At 47.3% G+C, this 24,819-nt stretch overlaps 1 protein-coding gene across 6 annotated transcripts in view; it reads right to left on the bottom strand.

Moving 5' to 3' along the window:
• Positions 1 to 6,340: 6,340 nt before the first annotated feature.
• AFF1 (ALF transcription elongation factor 1) overlaps positions 6,341 to 24,819 on the bottom strand; it is a 105,756-nt gene continuing 87,277 nt past the window's right edge. For 4 of the 6 annotated variants that reach the window (XM_083833859.1, XM_083833860.1, XM_083833856.1 and 1 more), the window contains 11 exons: positions 22,081 to 22,998; positions 19,850 to 19,947; positions 17,673 to 17,922; positions 16,546 to 16,637; positions 15,501 to 15,564; positions 14,528 to 14,664; positions 13,473 to 13,544; positions 12,790 to 12,883; positions 12,650 to 12,693; positions 11,120 to 11,349; positions 6,341 to 9,446 (listed from right to left, as the gene is read on the bottom strand). In XM_083833859.1, the coding sequence (XP_083689985.1) occupies positions 9,325 to 9,446; positions 11,120 to 11,349; positions 12,650 to 12,693; positions 12,790 to 12,883; positions 13,473 to 13,544; positions 14,528 to 14,664; positions 15,501 to 15,564; positions 16,546 to 16,637; positions 17,673 to 17,922; positions 19,850 to 19,947; positions 22,081 to 22,998 (2,121 nt within the window). In that variant the 3' untranslated portion in view covers positions 6,341 to 9,324. The remainder of the gene's footprint in view (positions 9,447 to 11,119; positions 11,350 to 12,649; positions 12,694 to 12,789; positions 12,884 to 13,472; positions 13,545 to 14,527; positions 14,665 to 15,500; positions 15,565 to 16,545; positions 16,638 to 17,672; positions 17,923 to 19,849; positions 19,948 to 22,080; positions 22,999 to 24,819) is intronic. The other 2 variants (XM_083833857.1, XM_083833861.1) reach the window with 2 other exon arrangements.

Raw genomic sequence — 24,819 nt, 5'->3', positions numbered from 1 at the left:
ACAATAGCTATACAGAAAAGCCTGTGAAAACACGGAATAACAGTGTGACTTACAGGAGAAAACCTGCCAAGAGCTGTAATCATCCCGTCTTTGAGAAGCTGCAATTTCAGTCACTGGAGGCAGCTGCTGCAGCGACTTGTTATTGAACTGTAAACCAGGCACGGGAGGGTGAGGAAGGGAGAGCAGCAGGCAGTGCTGCCAAGCCTTACCCGACAGCCCTGCTGCATGTTTCTGAAGGACCAGAGTGCTGTTTATTAATGTAACTTATTTTCAGGATTCAAGTCTTAAGCATTTCCTAATTGTAGAAGAGCTCTGAAACACAAAGCCTTCCAAGTTTTAGAAGGTAACGACATCCGTGTTTCTCATGAAGCTAACTGGAGTACAGAAGTTAACTGCACACCTCCCAAGGGACTGTTGGCTGCAGTGGGAACTGCAGGTAGTCTTTCTCAGGCCCACACACTTGTTAGAAAGCTGAAATTTAGCCTCAGCCTGAATTTAGCCACTGGACTACTCAAATTATTTTATCCTCAATAAAATCTGTAGTAGTGACGCCCTCCAAAAGACAAATTTCTATGGAGAGATCATTCCCAAAGTAACCAATGTAATTTGGCCTTCTTGAGATGTGTGCCAAAATGTAGGCTTCAGTGGTCTCAGAATTACCTTTTTCAGACTAAAGGGAAACATAATGTAGTTGCAGTGTTCACTTAAGACCTTTAAATGCAGCTCTAGGAAATGACACGTCCAATTTCAGTACCCAGTAACAACTCTGTGGCAATAGTAGGGGTGCTGGCTCTTTTAAGATCATTCAGCTAGAAAGATCTCTCCTCAAAGCAGTTTCATGGCTTAAAGCTTAAATAAACCAAAGAGAACCAGCAGCAGCAACAAGTGGAAATAAGCAGTACTTACCTTAAAGACCAAAATAGGAACTTGACACTGCTCCGTGCAAAGACATCTTGTTACACAGTCACAAACCTTGAACGCGAGGTCAAGTCTGGCTGGAAAGACCAGTGTCCTGGTCTGCATCACCGCCAACAGGTTGAGACTGACGCCCTGTGGTGAGCAGGGCCCCCAGGTGCCACCGTGTTCAAGTGACCAGGGAGTGCAGCAAACTTCTGTGCCTTCAGTACCAGGGAAGAGGTGCGACCACCAGCATAAAAGCACAGCCACCTTTTACTGTTGTGTTACCATCATTTCGCTTTTCAGTTTCAAACAGTTTGCACGTGGGTAGCACCCAGGGACATAACAAACGGTACTGTAAATAATTAAACACTGCAATAAAATGTTTGTACTTCACCTTGTTTATAGTGTGAGTGGATCGTGCTATCTTGGGGAAACATGAAAAGAGGGAGCATTTCTTGGGGGAAACATGAAAAGAGGGAGTATTTCTCGGTTCCTGCAAAGTGCAGCTCTGAGCAGGAGGCCTTTGTCCGTGGGGACAAACCTGTGCTAGAGCCACGAGCTGTACCACCCAGTACCCGGCTCAGTCAGGGCACGAGGAAGGGGCGATGGATCACACTGCACTGGCTGCAGGCTTGCGCTGGCACTCCAGGCGTAAGCTGGGACCTTTTGGACCTTCCACAAGGCCCAGTGAAGCCGCTGCTACCCCTGCTCTCCTCAAGATCAGAGCACTCTGAAGGGCTGCAGCCTTGCCCAGAGTGCCACAGCAGCACGGCCTGCAGACACAAAGCTTTTCTCCTTCCCAGTAACGAGGCTGGAGCCAGGCCGCCTGCACACCACCCGTGACATCCTGCTCCAGACCCCAGCACAAATGCCCCCATGCAAGGGTTTGGTCACCCCTCTGGTGACTGTGGCACAAGGCAGAGCAGGAGCAGGCTCTGAGCCACTCTTGACCTGGCCACATGTGTGAAGAAAGGTGTTTTTTTTAAAATACTGCTCTCTCCTAAAAGCATCTCCTTTCCATCAGCCAGGCTGGAAGCACAACTGGATTAAACATCCTGCTAAAACATTCAGCAACAGCTCTTAATGCGAACACCAACCAGATGTGGGGAAAAGGCTGTAGAAGGTGCTGCACTCGATGCTTACATATTTCCAAGTGTTCAAAAACCATGCGTGCACTCTTAGTCCCATCAGAAAGCCTACGTGCTGCTTTTCCCCTTCCTGAAAGCCAGCTGAGGAAAACCATTCCCTCTGCTCGATCCCACTGTGTCCAAGCCCGGGCAATGGAGACGCACAAAGCCCAGTGGCCACCAGGCTCCAAGTCCCTGGAACTTGTAGGAGGTCACCGTGTTGTTCACAACTTTTGTGTGCACTTACCTAAATCCGTGTCCCCACTGCATGGCCTTGGCTTTGTGCATTCCCCCTTCCCCTTTCAACAGCATTTTGATTCTGAGGTGATCAACAGGAGTTGGTAATGAGCTGCACCAGAAAATTCACATCAACATAAAAATTCAGCCAATTCACCTGTCCAGGCTTAATTACAACAAATGCCTGGAAAGTCCAGGTTATTCTCACCTTTAAATGGGGCCTTTTATCTTTATTTAGGCTGAATCTACTTTTAAAACTATTTTCAGCATCACTGCTGTGCACTATTTTGCAAACCTAAGTACTTTATACCAGATGCTCCCCTTAAACGTTTTGCTGACCGCTTCTGCCACATCTGTATTTGTTTTCTGAACCTTTGCGTGTTCTCTGACTGGAACTGGCAGAAAACACAGCACTCCTAGCCAGGAGATTAAACTTATATTTGTAATTCTTTCCTGGCTCTGTCAGCAAGGTTGGTGCTGCTGTCATTTCATGACTTTTTTTACGCAATTCCTTGGCTTACAGTTTTGTTTTAAAGCTGTTCCAGCACCAAAAGCAAGTCAACAGGCAGCTGCATTACGTCTGCCATCTGACTTGTGTGGTCAGAAAGGTCTGCAAGGGTTGCTGTGCGCCACCACTTGGAACAAAAATCCCACACTGATAAATACCTGCACTGTTTCTAACACATCTCCACCGACCGGGCGACTTGACACTTTGGTCCCTGCCCGCAGCTGGCGTCCGGATGGAAATGATGACTGGGCTGTGAGCACAAGGGGCCTGGCCGCCCCGCTGAAGTGCCCCTCTGCCTGACAGCGACCCACGGGAGCACCTCTCTGATGCTTTTTTAACTATTGGTCCTGAAAAGGAATGCTCTAAGCAGCAAAGTATGCTGTTACAGCCATTCCTGGGAGTGGCATCAAGGCTTGGCTCTGGTTACACAGCCAGCGAGAAACTTTTTTGTCTTTGCTTGATGGTAAGACTTAGCTTAGGCCAAGAATCATAAGCAAATTGTCTTCCCACACATGCATTTTCCAAGAAAAACAAGAAAGGAGAAAACAGAACAGTGCAAGTCAGCACACCTAACCCAGCACGTCTGGGAGAAAGTAATTACAAACCCACGCGATGGGCACCCAGCTGCGCCCTGAGGCCTTGCTTCAATTCAAGGAGACGATGTGCCCCTGTCTCACCTGCAGCCCCCGTGTGCCCCTGTGTGCCATGACCGGGATCCGCCTGCTGCTGACGGCTGGTTGTTAACAGAAGGTGAACTAAAATTCATTAATTAATTTTTTCCTCACTGAAAGAAGGTGGACAACACAGGGTGGTCAGGTGGATTGCTGGCTCTGCCTTCTCTTTAGTGCCATCAGCAGCCACAGGGCCAGATTACCCTGCATGAAGGTATCAGGAAAGAGGCAAAAATTAAATGTGACCCTACCAGGCTCGTGGTGCTCCTGAGGACAATTTGCCTGGTAAAACATGCCTGCCCCTCACCAAGATAGATGCAATTTGGAAGCACACATCAATTTTTTTTTGCCAAAGCAGTACTTACGGATGAGCGCCAGCATTGCTGTCTCCTCAGGATGGACACCTGGATGTCAAACTCAAAGGTTAAAAAAAAAAACCACAAAACATACTGCAACGATGTCTTCCTTCCAAAGGCAGTAAGGAGGTGAAGGTGTGTTCATGCCACTGAGTTTTTTGGGAAATTCCAGCATGTGCCAAGGAAAACGCTGCGCTCATGCGTGGGCAGAGCACGGCTGAGGAAGGGCAAGACCGCTCAAGCTCAGGACTGCCAAAACAAGAAATTCCCTTCTCCCCTCCCTCCCCCCAGGTGGCTTGTTTGCCATTTCGCCTTTAGATTGAACCAACATCTCCTTCATCTGAAGAATTTAAAGACAAGCAAGTCAAAATTCATTTCTTTTAATTATATATATATATATATATATAACTATACACACACGCGCACACAACAATTCATCCCCAGTACAGAAGACAGACAAAAGATCTGTGGCACAATTTCTTTGGAGAGATTTTTGTTTGTTTTTCCCAAGCTGTATCACAGATCTGATTTTCACCTTTTTCAAGGACTATAAAGGCAGCTACTTCTTACTGACAGAAGCCTCAGAGTGCAGATTCAGCGCCGCAGCCCCAGTACACCTCCTTTTCTGGGGCTAACTTGACAACATTTACAACCCATGTTGGGGGAACTCCACAGTTACTTTGTTAAGGACATCCTCACTGAGAACTGCAGTATTTTATTTATGCTTTAAAAAGCTGAGCAAGGTAGGGTGAAAAAAGAAAAAAGGAATTAAAACACAAGCCCATATGATAACTCTTGAAATACAAAGCCCACGGCGAGGACCCAGAAAGGCAGGGGTGAGCGTGGCAGCTGAGCAGCACCTGCCGGGGGGGCCCTGCCACTGCCACACACCTCTACTCTGCTTGAGAAGTGCCGTATGTGAAGCCTTTGCGGGCACAGGGTGCATCTCACCAAACCCTGCTTCCTGGGGACACGCGGAGAAACCAAGCAAAGCAAAAACCCTGCCCCCACAACCCTCACCAGCTCCTGCGGGCAACCAGCAAGGAGGTGCACGGCTCTGAGCAGCTTGCAGAAATGCCTCCCAGCAGCAAGGGGCTGCGGCTGGGCAGCCACACGCTTGCGGACATCGAAGCGGAACAGAAAGAAGCCATCAGCTGGGTTGCGGTTTTGATGGCTTAATGGAAGTGGACAACGCTGCTGTGCTGTTACGACACGAAACGTTGGACCCAGAGAAAAGCTTAACCTCAGCAATACTGAGTGGGAGAGGACAAATCCCAACAAGACTTCCAGGAGCCTCGTACCTTGACAAAGCCCATCACAAAACCCCACTGACAACACGCTGCAGATGTAGCACGTACAAAACGCTTGCTTCAGGAACACAAAGTTTATGGAAACAGATTGAGAAATGCTGACGGTGGCCTTGGAATACTGCTGATTCCGGGTAGTGACAGTGGTTACTAACAGTGCAATTCACATCAAGAAAGCACAGGCTGCCAAAGAGAGATCTCAGTGTCTGGAGGCCAGCAGAGAGCTGAGCGACTGCAATCAACCTTAATGCAGCTGGTTTGCCAAAAATAACATTTGCCTCTGAAACAGATAAGCAAAGCCAAGGAGAGAAAGACAGCTAATCCATAGTGTATAACAAATCTCAAAATAAATTATACACGGCTGCAAAATTAGGTTTGGTCAATACAGGCTCAATAAATAAACACGCAAAAATAAAAACCCAACCCCAAGTACGTCACTGCCACAGGACGCCCAGGCTGGCACAACACTGCTGCAAGCTCCAGGTTTGGCTCTGCCGGTCACCAACAGCTCGCCCCGTGGCCACCCTGCACTGTGGCAAACCTCGCAGGGGCCAAGCTGGCTCCAAGCTGATTGAAACATCTTCTGGTTTTGGCAAACTGTGTCCAGTGCCACCTTGCCGCAAGCTCCTCCTGTCTAGTCCACAGCTCAAGACTGCAGCAGGTGCTCACCTGGGGATGTTTCACACTGCAGTTTTTGTCAAACTAGTTGTTCTTTTCCTTTTACTTCAAGATCAATTTTGCCCTTGGGATTTTACATGCGCAGTGAAAAACTGCACTGACCTAAAAAAAAAGTGTACATTTCCATATACGCCATCTGTAAGAGCAACATATCTAATGAGTATTAAAACAGATTTCAGTATTCTCTACGCTTTAGACACTGTGTTAAAAAAAACCACATCCATTAGTAGCAAACATCGTAGGTGCAATGCATGTTGCAGAAAGGACCTGAAATAAACACGGATTATACCACAACAGTGCATAGAGATGCGAAGCCGCTCTTCCAGGGAACCGTGACGTTTTCCAACGGCAAGCAGAGAGCAGAACACCCAGAGGAGAAGCGCGAGGCCATGGGGACCCCCTTAGGCGGGTGAGGGGCGGCGGGGCAGACGACCCCGCGGGCTGACAGGGTGCCGCTGCCCCTCGCGGCACGGCACAAAGGCACTAACCAGCCCGCCTGCGCAGACCTGGTTTCTCGACAAGAAGCTGAGAACATGAGGACTCTCGCAACGACTCGTAACAAATGGGCTACTTCATTTATTGTTTATTACCCCGTAGGAATGAATCGACCATCTCGGACACTCCACCACACACAGGGCAGAAAACGGTATTTACAAGAGGGATGTGCATCCCCAAAATAAGTTTAAGATGTACAGATTTGCAATGGGAACCAAGAGGGAGGGGAAAAAAAACACAAAAACAAGGACATTGCAGTCAGACTTTGACTTTTGGTTACAGAAGAGATCTCTGTCTCCATGTAAGTGGGGCTTTCCAACTCTTAAATAAACAGCATCTTAAAAATAGAACATTTGACAATTTAAACACATGTATTATTCCTTCTAAATAAATATTGTGTGGAAATGATGCTTTGTTGCCACCATACCCTCCATCTCTCCTTCGGGGACTCAACCATCACCTCTGTTTTTCCTTTTTTCCTTGGATGCATGGTTTTGTTTTCTAATGGCAAATCCTATTTCCTTTTTTTTTTTCCTTTTTTTTTTTTCTTTTTTCCTTTTCCTTTTCTTTCCTTTTTTTTTTTTTTTTTTAAAGGGCCTGACCAGACTCAGGTGAAAACTATGGGCATCTTCCCCTATCCCTCACAGGCCTCTGACCTGGCTCATGGTTGAAATACGATGGCTTTCTAAAAAGTAACAACTATGTAAGCAGTCTCCTCCGTAACAGAAAGAAAAAGCCGGCTGCTGGCGTGCAGCCGGTTACCGACGCTTCCACAGGCCCCTGGCCTTTGAAACGAGAGCCCCCCACCGCCCCGGGCGCGTGCCAGCCATGCAGCTGCACACACTCCGCTCGCCCGCTGGGCAATGGGTGCTCCCCATCCGGGTTGCAAAGTGCTTGGAGGGCCGGGGGCCACGGCTGGGGACAGCACATGAAATGCCGTCCCAGGCTGAGCGCCCTCCCTGCTCCCACTCACCCTCACCCTTGCCGTGCTTCTTGCCCACTCCCACGCTGCTGTCCGGCTGCCATGAGGCTTTCTGCCTTCGTCCTGCTCGGCTGGTGGGCCTGACACTAACTCTGCACCAAGACCAAGTCAGAAAAGGCCGCTGGCCCGCCGACCAACCCCAAAGTGCACACCAGGAGCTGGACCTGGCTGTCCCCTCCCACGCTTCCTGAGATCGCAGCCCTAAGTCCCAGCCTCCCCTCCGCACTCGGGCCAAAGCCGGGGTAGCGCACGTGAGGGTCGGCAGGTAAATCAGGCAGGGGACAGGGACCTCCCTTCCACCACTAGGGCAGCTTATCCCTGAAATGCGCTAAGGCTTTGAATAAAGTGAATGTAAGACGACTCGAAGGTCCGGGAAGACGCCCGGGGAGGTGCGTCTCCGGCACGGCACGCTCCCGCCAGCTCCAACTGGAGCTGAGCCCCGCAGCAGGGGCCACTTCTACAGGACCTACTTCTGGAAATGCAGACCTTTTGCTGATATGTGTTCGCTGCTGGTTTTTGCGAGCCTCTAAACCACCAGCAGGTATTTTACAATGGAGGTGCTGCTGCATGTGTGCAGACCTGTTCCTCCATCCTGGTATTAGGTGGGAAAAGGGAACTACTTCACCGGAGACATGTTCCTTCCTGTAAGCACAATGATTTTGGGATATCATCCTCCTCTTTGCCACTCCCGCATCTGAGTCAGCAACAGGGCGAGGGATGCGAGAGGGGACCAGAGGGCTAAGGCACACTATTAGACATGAGGATGGCAGGATGCTGCTGTCATGCAACAGGAAATCTTTGGGTACAGAAGGCTGTCTTTTTACTGAACGCACAAATGCCGCAGATACTGCCTTCGCTCTTATTGCCACTTGCAAAATCGCAATTTCAAATGTGCAGCTCCTGACAAGGAAAAAAAGGCTTGCAAACACCTCATTATTCCCTTCCATGATCCCCTGAAGACAGATTTCCAAGTCCCTGGGCCCGTCCTGGGGCTTGGCTGAGGAAGAGCACATGAATTACCTCCCACACAAAGAATGCACGACTTGGGTACCAGATCCTGCTCTTAGATACTCACCAAGACCTGCGAGGGTTGCGTGCCGATATCCAAGTGCAGGATTTGCCTCGCTTTCCACAAGCAGCCCCTTCCCGCTCACCCGCAGAGCCCCAGAACGGCCGCGCGCCCCCACCCACCGAAACCACCCAACGCAACCGGACGAGGCGTCCTCAGCAGGGCGGGCGCTGAGCTGTTTCCAGCCACACCTGGTGATTTCACCACCTTGACCATGTTCAGCTTATGTGGCTGAAACCGAGTGAGATGGCGAGCAACACAGCGTTAGGGGCGGGCGTGTGGGTGAGCGTACGGCAAGGAAGAGGACCGCAGCAATGGTGACTCCAGAAGTGAACGTGCAGCACCGATGGCAGGGCTTCACCCGACTCTCAGCACAGGAGCTGGCTGGCGAGTGCACGCGGGTGAGGCTGGGAAGCAGGCGAGGCAGATCACTCGGCTGTCTACTGTAACATAATGCTGCTGGGTGCTGATGAGGACGCTACTCGCCATCCGAGAACCAACGTGGTGTGATGGACAAAGAACCAACGCGGTGTGATGAACTGCATCCGTGCTTGCAAAAACACTTCTCTGACATCTCTTCTGGGCACACAGCTGTTGCAGACTGTGGCATGTTGCATAATAACTCACCTCTGGAGGCAGATTTCCTTCTTGTCGGCACTTCTTCACGTGTGATTATTGTCCTGCTGGTTATTCGTAATAGAAATGTTTATAGACCATCAATACATTGAGCCATTCAGACAATTCATTGCACTTTGTTGTTTTAAAGGAAGGCGACATCAATGCTGGGGCCCTCCTCTGTCTCTTCTTTTTCAAGGCAGCAAAATGTTACCCTAAAAACAAAGTTCATTTTTTTTTCCAGTGTAACCAGATCCCTTCCACTCTGATTTATTTTCCCTTGCAGGTGCTTTGTATCCCATGATTCAGCAAGCCAGACTGTTTCTGAGGCTTCCAAAGTGCAAAAGAGTTCAAGGTACTTAACCACCTTGAGCACCAGTTAAGGCGTATTTGTCTCCAGTCTCAGCCACTGTAAACCCTGTCTACTGTAGTGTACCAGTTCGGTCATGCTACTGTTCAGTGCCAGAGGGCACGCCGCTGCGCTGAGTTCAGCAAAAAACTCTAGAGAAGGAGGGGAGAGAGAGAGAGAGAGAGAGAGAGAAAGAGAGAGATAGAACAATTGGTTGGTTTCACACAAGAGGCACAGCCGATGGGCTGGGGGCAGCGAGGGGGGACAGCAGCAGTCCTCAAGTCTCACGAAAGACCTTGTTAATGCACAAAGATCAGGGCTTTCGCCAGTGCAACAAGCACGTGACGCAGGGCGCATGCAAGGATCACACACACACGCACTGAAGTGCCTCCCCACGTTCTGGCATCGGAAGGACATGGACACTCCATGGCAGGTGAGCAGGAGTCTGGGTGTTCGTAGCTCAGTCCCTGCCGCGCATGTCCCCCGGGTTTAAGAAGCCAAATTTGAGCGTTTTTCTGAGTGCTGCCTGGAAGCACGAGCAGCTGTCATCAGACTGGTCCCTGCTGTCCTTCCATCCTCAGACCACGGAGACCTGACAGCTCCTCAGCCAGACAGGCCTCCAACGTCTCCACCAAAACAAGTGCCAAGCCTACATGACTATTCACTGTTCTGCATGGATCCACGCCCTCAGGAGCATTTAACAAACCAGCCGTCATTCCCCTGCACTGAAGCAGCAGCCTAGAACAGGGGTTGATTTTCATCTTGCTTGATGCACGGTTGTGCTCTGCCTGCTCTCCCGTGGGTTTTCTTCCATGACTCATTCGCTCTGGCTTACCAGCACATGCCTTCAGTGTGGCAGCCTTTGATCAGCCTCTCGAGGATACAGCCCAAAACACTACACGTGAACTGCTGCTGTGAGCACGCATCTGCTCAGCAGACAGCCAACAACTGGAGTTACTTTATTCAACACTTACTTACACAGCCTTTTGAATTTCAGAAACTGCCTTACTAGCATGAGTGTTTTTACAGCCTTCCAATAATTTAGGCCAGGCACATCCTTGTCATTTTCTTTTGCAGGTTTGGCAATACATCCCTTCACTCACAGTAGCTGACAAAACATGGTGTCCTATGAACAACGGCACTGCGAACACCACGTGGGCTGGCTGGTCACAGACTGAACTGTGCCCGCTCTGGGGCTGTTGCTTACCCACAGCTGCTTGTGGGACAATGAAACACTATTTGAAACAATAAATCTCTAAGGTAAAAAAGTAGCAGAGGATTTAGGAAATGCTACTGGCAAATGCCAGTCACATGCCCAACAAGGGCTCCCATTGAAGTGCTGCTCGCCTGCTCTCTTATGGCAGGAAACCAGCCTCGCCATTTTCAAATCAAGAATACCTGGGAGGCTGACAAACAAAATGAAACACCAGGCCATTGGGCACAAACCTGTTTGAAAGTTGGGTGAACCAACTCCGAAAACCTAAGCTTCCCACAAAGGGAAAAACAAATAGCAGAAAAACACTGGTGCTTCTCTTGCTACTGTGAAGCAATTTGCCTGGTTTTCTGTGCTCGATACTCTCACCCCCTAGGCTGTTAGACTTCTGAGGCTACTGAGAAGTACTTTTAATTTGGAACACTCACCAACGCACTGCCAGCAAGTATCTCTGCCTAAAACCAGCCAATACACCACAGATGTCTATTTCCACATATTTGAGGCTTTGATCTGTAGGCATGGTGTTTGCTACACCGAGCGTTAGGATTTAAGCAGGCACATGCAGATAAACACAACGTGCAAGACAGAAAAGCCAAAGGGAAAAAACCTTACCCTTATTCTTCCTGGCCAGTGCATCAGCCTGTTCCCAAATATCATACGCATAGAGGATATAGGAAGTGATGTTGACATATGAAGAGGTGATGCTTGGGATATTATAAGGGATGGTGACTGAAGAGCTAATGCTGTTGCCACCACAATTGCTAGCATTTGATCCTGGCTGAGAACTCATGGATCCAGCAGGAGAGGGCATTGGAGAAAGAGGAGAAGGCATGCCTGTGCTTCTGCAGGAAAAAGAAACACCACCATGAATGTTACCTTCAGCAACAAATGTCTTACCACAAGGCTCATACCAGGAGCTATCCCATGCCATTTGGGCCTGTGCTACGGAGTGTTGAAAACTGAGAAGTGTTCAGCTAGAGAGGACATAATTATCCTTCAGGTGCAAGGCCAAGGTTTTTCAAGTGATCCCCAACTCCAAGCACTCCTCTTGGGACAAAAGAAACAAGGGATCGGACACCCAAAAGCATCACCCATCCACCTTCCAAAAACCACACCTATTGGTGGAAGCCTTCACCAGGTAATCCAAGTGTTTTTACCTAACGACTTCAGGCATGCTTATGTTGTCCCCCGCTTATGGAGACTGGAGCTTTCTGGCAGCTAGTCCTTTACTTGCAGACCTGGAGAAGCTCAATGTGGCCAGCTCAGCTGCCTGCTGGCTTCACCCCATCATTGCTTCCCACTGCTTCACCCAATCTAGTTATAATTTACTTGTACAGACAGCCTCCACCACTGCTCCTGGGAGACTATTTACATACTGGTCAGCTGTACTGCACAAGGTGGCATAAGAATAACTGGAATTTCAGACCAAACAAGCCTCTCAACCACAGAGTTTAAATGGAACAGATGCAGAGCTGAGCATCTATTTGCCACACACCGTTACTGCAAAACACAGTAAAACTCCTAGCGCTGCTAAAAAGCAGGCCCAGTGTGCTGGGCTTTGGGTCAAACACTTTTATATGACAGCTTTCCTTTTACTTTTGCTGCTACATATACAAGAACTCTGCAGCAAATACATAAGAATGACAAGATGTTCAATAAATCAGAAGTCAGAAAATGTGTTTCTTTTTCTTAATCAGCAGCTAAATCGGAGAAAAATACGGAAATACCACTTTAAAGTGAGGCTGCCACATGGTAAAGGCATAATCCCACTGGTCAGTAGCCAGGGAGAGGGGATGGTGTCCCAGCAGGTCTTAGAGATCTCTGACATCCAAAGGAAGGATGAGAACACCAGGGACTCTGAGAGGAGCTCAGTGACATTACTCTCCCTGCTCCTCTGGTGGAAAACTACTCTGCATGATAGGCGCTAACCCTCTGGATCTCACAGAGAAAAAAATCCCTCTCCGATGCAGAAGATGGAGAATAAGAGAGCAGAAACATACTTGCACCCTGTAACAAAACGATTTCAGGTGGCAGGGCAGAGTCAGTCGCTCTCAAATGCGGCTAGCATCTCAAAGATCCCCGCTACTGTTTTCGCTTACACCTTCATGGACGCACCACAAGACCCATATTTCTACATCTTACCTTGCAACACATGGAGAAGGTGCTTGTGTTACTCTGGAAGAACTCTGCAGCAAGGAAGAGAGTTCTTGTTAGTTTTGTTGGCCCACACCAGTAACAGCTACAGCTGTTCAACTGGCAGCTTGGCAATACACGTGCCCTACCTTGAAGTGGTCATTCAGGATCCTGGAATACTTTATTGCAGTGTCCTTTTTGTAACGAAACATTGCCATGTGCAGGAGGGACTGGCAGCGCATGCTGTGAACAGAAAGAAACCCAAGAGTCAGCACCTGTGCCCACTGCTGCTGGCTCGCCAGCAATCCACCATGTGGGATGGGGCAGGCACCCATCAGCCTCTCTGCAAATTCAAGAGACCTCAGGATTTCTCCTGTCCTGCTCATCTCAGAAACGAAGACTCAGTGAAAAAAAAATCACACAACAGAAAAAAAGAAAAAAGAGGAAGGGCCACGTTTTAAAGAAATGGGTGCCCAGCCTCTTACGGATGTCATGGGCTGAACGTGCCCCTGTCCAGCAGCACCTCAGCTCTGTTCAACATGGCCAAAACGTGGGCAGGCACATCACATTCTTCCACCTGAGGTGAAAGTCCTTATGTGCTCTCAAGTTACCATCAGATCAAATTTTAGAGCCGGTGCCTTCCACATGTGGTCCCTTTAGGTATTCTGGCTCACTTCAGAGATGTTCCAGTTTGCTCTGGCTTTTATATTGCTTTTTCCCTTGCAGAACTCTGATTCCCATTTCACTCATTCCTTTGCCCCGACAGCAACAGGGCTTTCACTATACCAGATCTAGGAACAGACTATGAAGTCACAGAGAAAACATTACGCACCATAACACAGCAAAGATTTTTTCATGTGAAGATGCTGAGGTGTCCGTAAAGGGTTTTAATGTCATTATGAATCTAAGGAAACAAAAATAACAATCATATCAGTCGTCAAGGCTCTTAAGTCCCACTGTTCACGAAAAACTAGCACATACCTCTGTAGAGAGGTGGGGGTTGGTCTATTCTCCCACGTGCCTAGTGACAGGACGAGGGGGAATGGGCTAAAGTTGCGACAGGGGAGTTTTAGGTTGGATGTTAGGAAGTACTTCTTTACCGAAAGGGTTATTAAGCATTGGAACGGGCTGCCCAGGGAGGTGGTGGAGTCACCATCCCTGGAGGTCTTTAAAAGACGTTTAGATGTAGAGCTTAGGGATATGGTTTAGTGGAGTACTTAGTGTTAGGTCGGAGGTTGGACTCGATGATCTTGAGGTCTCTTCCAACCTAGAGAAATCTGTGAATCTGTGAATCTGTGAATCTGTGAATACCACCATCTTAAACACTGGTCCAAAAACCAGGAAACTTGACCTGAATCCTTGGTGCTGGCACTGAGTGCTTCGTATGATTCTGAGCAGACAACTTTGTCTGAAAATGCCTTGTGTCACCCATAGTAGGAATAGATGTAGCCCCTCACAGGACCTCCTCTCCTCTTAGACTGATTAATGGGCAACATGCGCACATGTACAACTAAGTGCCTCCCCAGGGAACCACCACAGACCTAGGGTCCCCCTGAACTGAGGGTGAAATATTAATTCCAGTGTTTCTGGCCAGGATAGACATCTTGGTGGAATTCTTTCTTTTTGGAAGGTTTAAAAAAAAAAAAAAAGGGCAAATCTCCTTTTTGAAAGCAAAACAACAACAGCATTGTGGAAATACAGTCTGTCAAAACCATAGAGCAATGACATTTTTAAAAGTAAGTTTGAAGCCTACTACAAAAAATAACAGGCAGCTGTCTCAATCAGCTTCACAGGCATCCAGAGCCATCCTGGTTGCAAACAAATGACACAACCAACGACTCTCCTCCAAACATACTGCCTAACCGTCACGGTTCCAAAACCACTTACTTGATGAGATCTATCGTGTCGGCGAATATGCTGTAAGCAGATTTTGGTGCTGATGCATCTGATTCCATGGCAATCCCATATTCAATGAAGGAAAGGGCAGCATCAAGGTACTGAAAGGCCTTTCCAGTCTTGTCGGTCTGTTGGGAAAAAAATCCCATTTTCAGACTACGGAAAATACTATTTCTCTCTACCCGAATTCCTTTTCTCCTCCTAAATAGGCAGTATTTGAATAAAAAAAAAAATCACGTCAAACCTCCAGGTGATAACAAAAGGGTTCTCCTCAGGGTCCCTAACGTAGTCCTAGTCATCAGCTCTGTGTGCTCTGGCTACCTGGGTCTCCACCTTATGCTCTGACACAGCCAAGTGATTTTCTCTGATAATTTATTTTCTTCACATTCTTTGGATACTCTTGGCTGGCACTGGGGGCAGGCCTCATGCGAGGCAGGTGGGGTTTTCCCACTCTATTACTTTCCCCACTTTATTTTCACAGGGGAATGGCAAGTGGCAAACATACATTACCTGACTGAGCCATATCTAGCAAAAAAAAACGTAGTTTAACCATGCATGCTGTTAAACTGCACGCATCTGAGACAGCCAGCAAAGGGCACTTTCAAGTCTTGTTCACCAGCAACACAATCATCATCAGAATCTTGATATTTCAGAGAGAACTGCTGTAAAACCAACTCTCTGAGCCATCTTCTCAAGACAGAGTGATAGCTCTGCAAAGCAAAGAGGCCTGCTAACCTCCAAGCCCATTTCGATTCCTATTCTCCAGGCATAATCTCTAAGTGTGTTTATACAAAGGGAAGTGCCTGAAAATTAGGCAAATGAAAACAGCCTCTCCACGTATGACTAAGCACATACTCCGTTAGGTGGAAGTGACATGAGCCAACACAACTTGATCACGTGCCTGCAGCTATCAGATCCCCGTGCAAGAGCCGCTGGACTTTTCTAGCAGAGGTCCCAGGCTTACCATTGCATCAGCTTTGTGCTTCAGCCTCTTGGCCTCTTCTATGTGATATTCCATCGAATGCTGTCTGAATTGGGGGCAGACAGAGGAGAAAAGACACAAGAAAAAAAGCGTAGTGTAAGTATTGATTTTACCTTATCTAGAGGATGCTGTGACTCCAGTACAACCTGGTACTGTTACCAAACGCACGTTAGAGTTATGATAATCACTAAATCAGTGTTATCTGCCTGTTCGTAAATACACAGCTGCTGAATGCACAAACAAAATGGTATGAAAAGAAGTTGATTTTTTTTTAAGACTATTTAAGGATATGATAGAAAACCAGGTAAAATTTACATTTGGACATAAAAAAATAATAGGAAATTAGTCTTTTGCGAGTACAAGCTTACTTCTTCACTTCTATGTAAAAATAGTAGTCATGTGATTGCCTGTCATTCCTCAATCACAACACCCCCATATTTTGTCTGAAGCATACAGCACACCTTGCAACACGATGCACTCATCTCAGAGCACAAGAACTTGCGTTCCAGGTAGCTCCTTACAAAGGATGGGGTCACCAAGGCTGCTGCAGGTCCCAGTCTCCTAACTGATGATAAAGCAGGACCAGGCATGATTCTGAGTGCGGGAATAATCTGTTCACCGCGCAAATGGCATGGAGCCACCTGAGCACTAACACAATGAGCCAGAAAGGAATCACGTCTTCTCAGAGACATCAGTCTCCTGCACAGCACCTTGTCACAGACAAGTCTACCACCTGTCAGGAATCAGACAAACCAGCACCCATCCCTTGCAGGCAGGCAAAAGAGACACGGCCTTGCAGAGGGGGATTGTCTCTGAGTTAAGAAGTACCTGCGTCTACACCAGCTCCCTCAAAACAAGAGCTGGTGAGAGGAGGGAGCTTTGCTTTGTGGTGGGTGGGGAAGTCCCAGAGGTGAGAAGGACGGGGCAGGTCCTGTATCTCTCTCTCTCACAAAAGCAGTGCTCAATATGGAGCAGAAGCCCAGTGTCTTCAGAACGAACAGATGAGGAGCACAAAACACACACTTACTTTTCAAACTTGACTTGAGGTCTCCTTGGCTTGGAGGTACCATTTGGCAAAGAAGGCACTGGGAAAGGATTCGTGACATCCCCTGCAGATCCCTGAAAAATCACAGAGCGAGATAAAGCTGGTTAGAGACATCCATCTAAAACTGTTCTAAAGCACAGCTTTCCTAAATTTAAAGAGAAAATGTTTATTTGTCGGAGACATAGTATACTTCTCCAGGCTCCCCGCTTTCTTCTTTCTTTCTTCCCCAGTCCCCACTCCAATACTGGAAATGAAAACTTGGCTTCTCGCTAGACTGCTGGTGAGGGTTAATACCATTCAGATTTTCCCTGAGCATGCAGAAATTAGGTAGCAGGTTTCCTTGCACAATGGCTAAGAGAGCAGCAAGGACGCTAGGAGCACATTTTTCACGGCCACTAGAAAAGGCAGGAACTAGTACTACCTATTCACACTTACTCCTAGTTTAACCACACAGCAGTTGCTGACTCTGCATTGCTATCTACAACATCGGGAAAAAGAAAGCAGTTAGAAGCCAGCACAGACAGTCTCCATTAATGTGCACACACATCAAAGTCCCAGACCACAAACATCCAGGCACTTGTAAATGGCAATATAATTGAATTTTATAACCCAATAATGCAAAGATTCAGCTGCAAGAATCATTAACAATAATTTTGTAAGCAAACTATGAAAGCTCATAGTGAAGATTACAGTTAAAACCAAAGGTTGCTTATTTTCAAGAATGAACTTTTTTTTTTCCTTTTGTAAACACACTTATTTTCACACCTGTTGTATTATACTCGCAGTTGCCTACAGTCAGAACCAGGTCCTGGCACTAACACGATTCTCTTGCCTTTAATTTTTACATGGTCACAGCTTCTCATTGTGTTTCACAAGTAAGATTAAAATAAAACAGAAGATGGAAATTGACCTGAGATATTACAGCACGGGCGTTAGGGCTAGCAAGATAGGGTCACAGATAGCCACCGAAGGGGCAAATATGCTTCAAAGAGCTTTCTCTAGTGACTGGCTTACCCTTCTTTTCGTTCAATATCCTAAGGGAAGGTTTCTAAAGCAAATCACACAGTACCCACGGGTCGCAGGATACGCCAGCAGTAACGGATACCTACTTTGTTGCCCTTCACCTGTTCAGGGTGCTTTCTCTCCACCTTCTTGTGCTTGGCAGACAAAGGATCCTTGTGGCTGCTTGAGTCCCTGGCAGTGTTGTTTTCTGTGGCAGGCAGCTGGCCGTTCTCACTCCTGGGTCTCTTTTGGGCCATCTTGGTTGACTTTGGTGCAGAATGTGCGGGAGACATGGGTGGCAGTGGTGGGGGTAGCAGGAGATCTTTCTTCTGGGTCTCAAATGATGCTTTTGGTGCTCTAGAGGTGGGAAATGAATTTTGCAATTGGCATGAATACAATGTCTATATAATATAGGGATTTTTTTTTTTAGCAGAAAAAACAATCAGAAAACTTAAATACATTGTGTACCAATTCTGTTCAAATATCTCTGGAAATGTAAACTGACTTGTTAACAAAGAATCTTGCAAAAGCAAAATGAAACCTCAGGGACTTCACAGTGCATTAGATCCCACATGTTCAGCTGTCAACAACGCACAAGCAAGTTGCTTTTGAAGTAGGAATAAGCCCCAGGGCTTATCCTTGGAGGAAAGACTTGCAACCAGAATGTCAGAATGTTGCAAAAATGACATCCCTCCAACACAGCACCTTTTCACTGAAAAAGGGGGAGAGGTAATTCCAGCAAGTAAAATCCCCGGGACACTTCACCCAACATGGCAAGTGATGCACAGCGCTGCCCCTCTCTCCCGTTACGGTAGAAGATATCTTTTACAGTCAAGGATACTTGCCCTGACACTTGATCCTGTGCGTGCTTTGACAGAATTAAACTGAGTTGTTCCTTTGGGACTTGCCAGCTAAACTAGACAACACATACGAGTTGGGAGGATATGAGGGACAGAGACTTAAAATGCTGTGCTTTTAAATGGCAGAGCTGATCATATTTAATAACTCTGTGGCAAATTTCTGATCATCTGGGGTTAGGATTACCAGGGAACTCCAGCAGTTATAGGCAGCACGCAATAGCACTAAACCTTGTTTTGCAACTACCCGTTTTTATTTCATTTTCCTTCAGCTCCTCAGTTTCCAAGAATGCACAAAATGTCTAGAGCAGTGAATGCCAACCCTCCAGCTGCAAAGTCAGGAGAGGAAGAAACAAAATGAAACGCAGTGAGAAGTGTGAAGTTGAGCAGCTTGCTCAGCTCTCCCTTCTTAACTGTGCCACCTCGTGCAGCACGATCCTCCAGAGAGGGCCTTTTACAGGGAGCAGAGCAGCAGCCCCAACCTCCTTCCCAACCTCCAGCCAAGTTAACCTGCATCCCTGACCTGACCCTGGAGCTCTCTCCCCACAAAAAAGGATCCAATTCTTCCCGCTCTAAAGGTCACCACATGGCTAGAAGGGGCGCTGGTTTGCTCTGAGAAAAGGGGAGGTACGAACCCTGGATTCAAAACCCTTCCATTATTAGCAGGGCTGCAAAGTCCCTTCACCTGGCTAAACCCCAGTCCTGACGTTTCAGTTCTCTGTCTCACTTGCTCTGTGAGATGAGAATTTTCTGGCTGTAAGGGCCACCTGAAATTTGAGACAGGGTCACGATTCCAAAGGCACCCTGGGCGTGCGTTTGTTCAGTCACACGAGCTGCATTTAGTGGAAAAGGGAAATGCTCCCTATCTATCCTCACCTACATACACAGATCTGTTTTCTGGACCATAAGCATTACAGCCCCAAAAACAAGTAAGACAGCAGAAACCAAGAAGGGGAAAATGTGTAATGGATGGACCAGAGCACACAGCACTCTGAACTGCAGGATGGACAAGTTTGTGTTGAAAATGGTCAACTCTTCATTCCTTCTCAGCTGCTAGAAATCAGGACAAATACCACCACATTCAATGGTTTCACAGCAGCATAATACAAGTATGGAAGGGGAAACAGGCACTACAACGTCACCTTGTGCTTGAATAACAAGAACATGAACATTCTGCATTAAAAAGGCAGAGGAAGATCAATGACACCAAGTATAATTGCACATCTGCAACAAATAAAGAGGCAAATAAATTACACTCTCATAGCCACATGGCTGGTGTCAGGACATACAGACAAATTTGCAGCAGATTAAGTTTCAGAAAGCACATTATGTTAAACAAACTCACAAGAAGAATAAAAGGTACAGTTCCTTGCTTTAAGCTTTAAAAGAAAGGCTCAATTTCTGCTATCCCACCGCTGTATACTCACTTCTGTTTAGCGGAGTCTTTGTTAGTTGAAGACTGCAATGATTTTGTTTCTTTGTCTGATTTCATTTTCTTCCTATCAATCTCCTTCTCCATGTCCCTCTAACAAAAACAAAACAAAAAAATCACTCAGATCTAGGAAGTTCATGTACAGTACAGACCAACACAGCTACATTTGATGGCTTCATGTTAAAAAAAGAAAAGAGATTGGAACTGACAAAGTGGAAAACGAGAGCACAGTTGATTTCAGGCTCAACGACAAGTATTCTAACATGACATTTTATCTACTTCTGCTGGTTAGAATAATTATTTTGTAGTGGAGGGGATGAACTGCCTAAACCTCTCCTTGCCAACAGTCTGAAACAAATGTACTTCTATAGCTGAAGCATTTCATGATCTGTTCTGGGTGTTGGTTTTCTTCTCCTAGTGTTTTGTGATACGTTTTTGTTTGTTTGTTTGTTTTTGTCTAAGGGAAGGGAAAAAAAAGCATTCATTGGAGACCTAGACTACACAGGGATGTAGTCAAGATGTTTTACTAGCAAGAATCAAGTATAGCATGAAATTTTGAAGTGTCAATTAAATTTGCTGCCTATACACTGAACAGCAGGAACCACTGAGGCAGAGGGAAAATAAATGACACTTTTTAAGCACACTCTACAAATCTTACAATACAAAGCATTCAGTACCAAATTATCGTCTCACCTGAACAGAAAACCTTCAGAATAATTCATTATAAGACAAGGAAATGCAAAACAAAAGGAGCTCTTCAGCCAGCACTACCCATGGAGTGCCTGGTGCTAGCCCAAAGCATCCCAGGACTTTGCATCTGCCTCCAGGGGCACACGCAGGTTAACCTCAGCGCAATGGGAGCTCTGCAGGTTGTGCATGGCACAAAGTCCACCTCTGAGCCTCCAGAGCATGGCTCCAGCAGGTGCACGGGTTAAGTTCTCACACTGCTTGTCAGATTGAGCTTCATGCTGCTGCAGAAAGAAGCTGTCTGGGTTAAAGCCTGAGCCACCACAGGCACGCTGACCTAACGCGGGTGGTGAGGCTCTGCAATGGGTTTTCCAGCTGTGCAATGCTTAGGCTGCAGGGCACAGGATGCCCGGTGTGGAATAGCTCCTCTCTTGGGTCTCAGGGAGAACAACAGGAGCAGTGAGAGATTTACTGCCTGTTTATTTACTGCCTGTTTACCTTCCTCCTGCTGCTCTGCAGGACAGGGACTGCTTGTGCCTCCCATGTTTCTTCACCACTTCCCTGCTCTTCTCAGTTCTCCCATGTAACCATGGGAAGCTCACAGGGTGACAAGTGTAAATGAAACCCACCCCAAACCCAGTTATTCACCCCACATGCTAAGCCACCTGCTCCTTGAGGAGGGACCAAAAAGATATATAAGCAGCGATGAATACATGCAGCAGGCCTGTTCATTGCAAGTCTTGCAGCTAACTTGCTGTGCAGGTGAACCAGCTGGCTGTGAGTATATTCACAGCCTGCTTTGGGAGGCAGCTTTCAAAAAACCACTTGTGAACAAACCAAGCGAAGGAATTCAAATGAAAGCAACTATTCCTGCTGCAGGACTCTGCAAAGGGATCCCTGGAAAGCCCCTTACTGGAGACGTGCATCTTGTGAGCATCAGCATCTCTGCCAGTGCCACAGCAGCTCCAGGAGAAATCAGAGGCTTTTTCGATGTATTCATCCAAGCACTGAGACGCACAGGAGGGTTTAGTGATGGTTGTTATTAGCAGTGGTTTAGTTCAAAGTCTGCATTTAGGGAAAAGCAAAAGGCATGGAGCTGCTGGCATCACCCCTGGAAATCACACAGTTCACAGCTGCAGAATTTGTTCTCTCTCTGCGTAAGCCAGCCATCACAATTGTTTCCCAGAAACCCACAACTCTAGACAGGAAAAGGCCACGCTACTCGGACTGAGGCTGCAAGCAAGATGTAACAGCAAGAATTCTTTGAAAACACCAAAGCATTTGTTAGACAGCTTGCAGGGCTTTTTATTTGCTCAGCAGTGGATTTTTGACCAATAAGAAACATCTGTGAATAGTTTTTGACACATCTTCCCTTTAAAAGTTTGGAAACACCATGGTATGAGAAGGACAATGAGCCCAATCTGACCCTATGAAGCAGAAACAAACTCCAAGCACGGGATTTTCAAACAGCTCCACACTCCCTACACATCACTGCAGTCCTTGCACAAACCCACCTTCACCTCCACCTCTACCTCTCACCTTCCTCTTTTTGAAGGACTTGTCAGGAGTGTCCGTGTTTCTCCTCTCCACATCCTGTCCCCTTGCACCAGGGAACTCCTTTGCCTCCACTCTTTTCTGGTGACCGCCTTTCCCGGGGAGCTGGGGAACTCTTGACAGCAGTGGGAGATCAATTTTAACCATGAGACTGTGAGGGACATGCACGTCCCTCACTGGTGACAGCAACTTCTTCTCCTTGACACACAAGGGAAGCTTCTCCTTGTCGAAGTCCTCTCTGAGCACAGCAGCAGGTCTGTGGCCGCTAGTCCTGGTGGGAGTCGTGCCCTGGCCCTGAGAGAGGGGGCTGAGAGTGAGGTGCTCCTGGGTACTGCCCACCACAATGTCCCTCGGGGGCTTGGGGTCCAGCAGGGCTTTGGCGCTGGCCTGATGGGAGTTCTTGTGCTTTCTGCTCTCGGGGGGCTCTTGCAGCCTGGGTTTCAGTTCTTTTCGGTCGCTGGATTTTGGCCTCCCTTTCGTTTTTACTTTTGGCTTGTCTCTGGAAGACTGGTCTCTAACCTCGTAAGGACCAGGTTCGCTCTCCACCTTCAGGCCTCCCTTGGGCCCCTCGTGCACTGGAGGCTTGCTGGGCCTTTTGATACCAACAGTCTGCCTCTGCGAGGGCTCCTCAGCGCACACGGGAGACTTCTGGCAGTTGCGTTTGGTCGGAAGGTGAGCATCCTGAGAAGCCCTGGCTGCTCGGACAGAGCTCTTGTATTGAGGCTCCCTCGGCTCAGCGTGCTCGTGGGAGGAATCGCTGTCAATATGCTGTCCTGGCTCCTTGTCCTCCTCATGTCCATCTGTGTGGGCAGTTTCTCTGGGGCTCTCTGCTGGCACTGCTGGAGGGTTCACCTTGGTGAGCCAGTTGTCAAGCTGCCACTTGTTTGAAGTTGGTGGGTCAGGCTGCAGACAAATAGAGAAAGGAAGGATGCAAGACTGACGCCTTTATCTCAATCCTAACACACATTATCAGAACCCAGTAAAATTTCCCCTTACTGTTAAAGATGAAAGACCATGACAAAGTGGGGACGCTCTAGTACATACACATCAACATTTAATTCACAAGCACAGGACCAACCACGTGGTACAGCTTTCCTGGATCTCTGCTAGCCCTACCTGTTGTGCAGTAAGAGATACGCCTGAAAACCCCTGCTTGGTTTGCTCTGTGCCACTACCCAACGTCTTTGTACAGTCAGACAAGTACCAACTGTGAAAACAAAGTAGGTGCCATCCTCACAATGCATTTACAAAGTAATCTGCACAAGATGGACCAAGAGCTGTCCCAGCTGTCACATCTCGCTGAAGTCTGACAGGTAGGTTGGCAGGCTCCCTTGGCTTAAGCAGTTACCAAAAGAATTTACACATCAAGCTCAGTTTCTTCCAAGTCCTCTGCCTACACAATCCAACACTCGCGTCCCCCTGGGTCAACCAAGGCATGAGCTACGACTGACTACTGAGGGCCTCTGCAATCAGTCAGATACGTAACATAGTTAAGAGAAGCCCTGCCTAATCAAAACAGAAGTCTGACGTATCAGGAGAAAACTTAACCAGCCAGCTGTAAAAACAGACATCTGAAGCTGCAAATTAGGGGCACAATTCTCTAGGGCCCATTCTGAAAATGCCGCTTAATTTTCAGCATTGCTCAAATGTGTCACTTGCGATCTGGGCACCATCAGAGCACAGCTACGCTTGTGCCCTCACCAATCCTCCCCAGCCACAACTCTCTTCTGAGGACAGCCACAGCACTTCTCAGAAAAGAGAAGCCCTAGCACATGAAAGGCTTTCCAGGACTAATTAATCCCTTCTGCTGGCATTTTCTTCTCCACCCAGACTCTACCCTTCTTTGCGACGTACAACATGTTGACAAAGAAGACGTGTCTTCAGCTGTGTCTGGGTGACTCCATTTAGAAAGTTGGTTTATAAAATGGACTTGGTTTTATCACATTTTAAACTTCCCAATCACAAATGATAGTAAGAGACAATATTAAAAAAATAAATAATAATAAGCAAATACTGCGTATGGTTCCTAAAGTCTTTGCTTTTATGTGAGGAGCTGGATATAAAAAACACAGAGCATGTGCACCACTTGACTCCTTGTGTAAAATGAACAGTTTACTGAATAAAAAGGGGGGGAAATGGTCAATCCACGATAACTAGGACTTCACTAGAGTGAAAACAACACTGTAATACAGTATATTTTCAGTATAAAGCAGGCATGATTTGGTGTAAGAAGGTAAGTATAATATCTGTTTCTCACATAGCACAAGGCAAAGTCTGTGAGTGAACTGCTGCAGAGTGAAGCGTGTTAGATGTGAGATCAGAAGACAGGTCTTTTCAAAGCTTCTGCACGCAAAATTCTCCCTGTTAATGTGCTTCTAAGGTAAAAGAAAGGAAAGCTAAGGCTAGGGAGATCAAAAGGAATAAATGACAAGGTTTCTGGGCTTTGTGAGAATTATCTCAAAGCTGTCAGTGGACTGGTTTATATAAGCTGTGGTCCATCAGATATAACCCTGCACTTCCTGCTGGCCCAAGAATGTTTTGTGAGCTGGAGGACCTGTTTTAAACCGCAGGACACGAGTACATTTGTAGCAGATTTTTAAAAGCTGCATGGTCTCAATTATTATGCAACTTTGAGGCACTAAGCTCTGTTTGCCTGCTTTTCCCAATAAAAGCCTCAGAAACGCCAGTGCAGCACTATGTGAGCCAAACTCAACAGAAGCAAGT

The sequence above is a fragment of the Anser anser genome (assembly GCF_964211835.1).
Source record: "Anser anser genome assembly, chromosome: 4".
In the NCBI taxonomy this organism is placed as follows: Eukaryota; Metazoa; Chordata; class Aves; order Anseriformes; family Anatidae; genus Anser; species Anser anser.
This window is presented reverse-complemented; position numbering and strand designations above follow the sequence as displayed.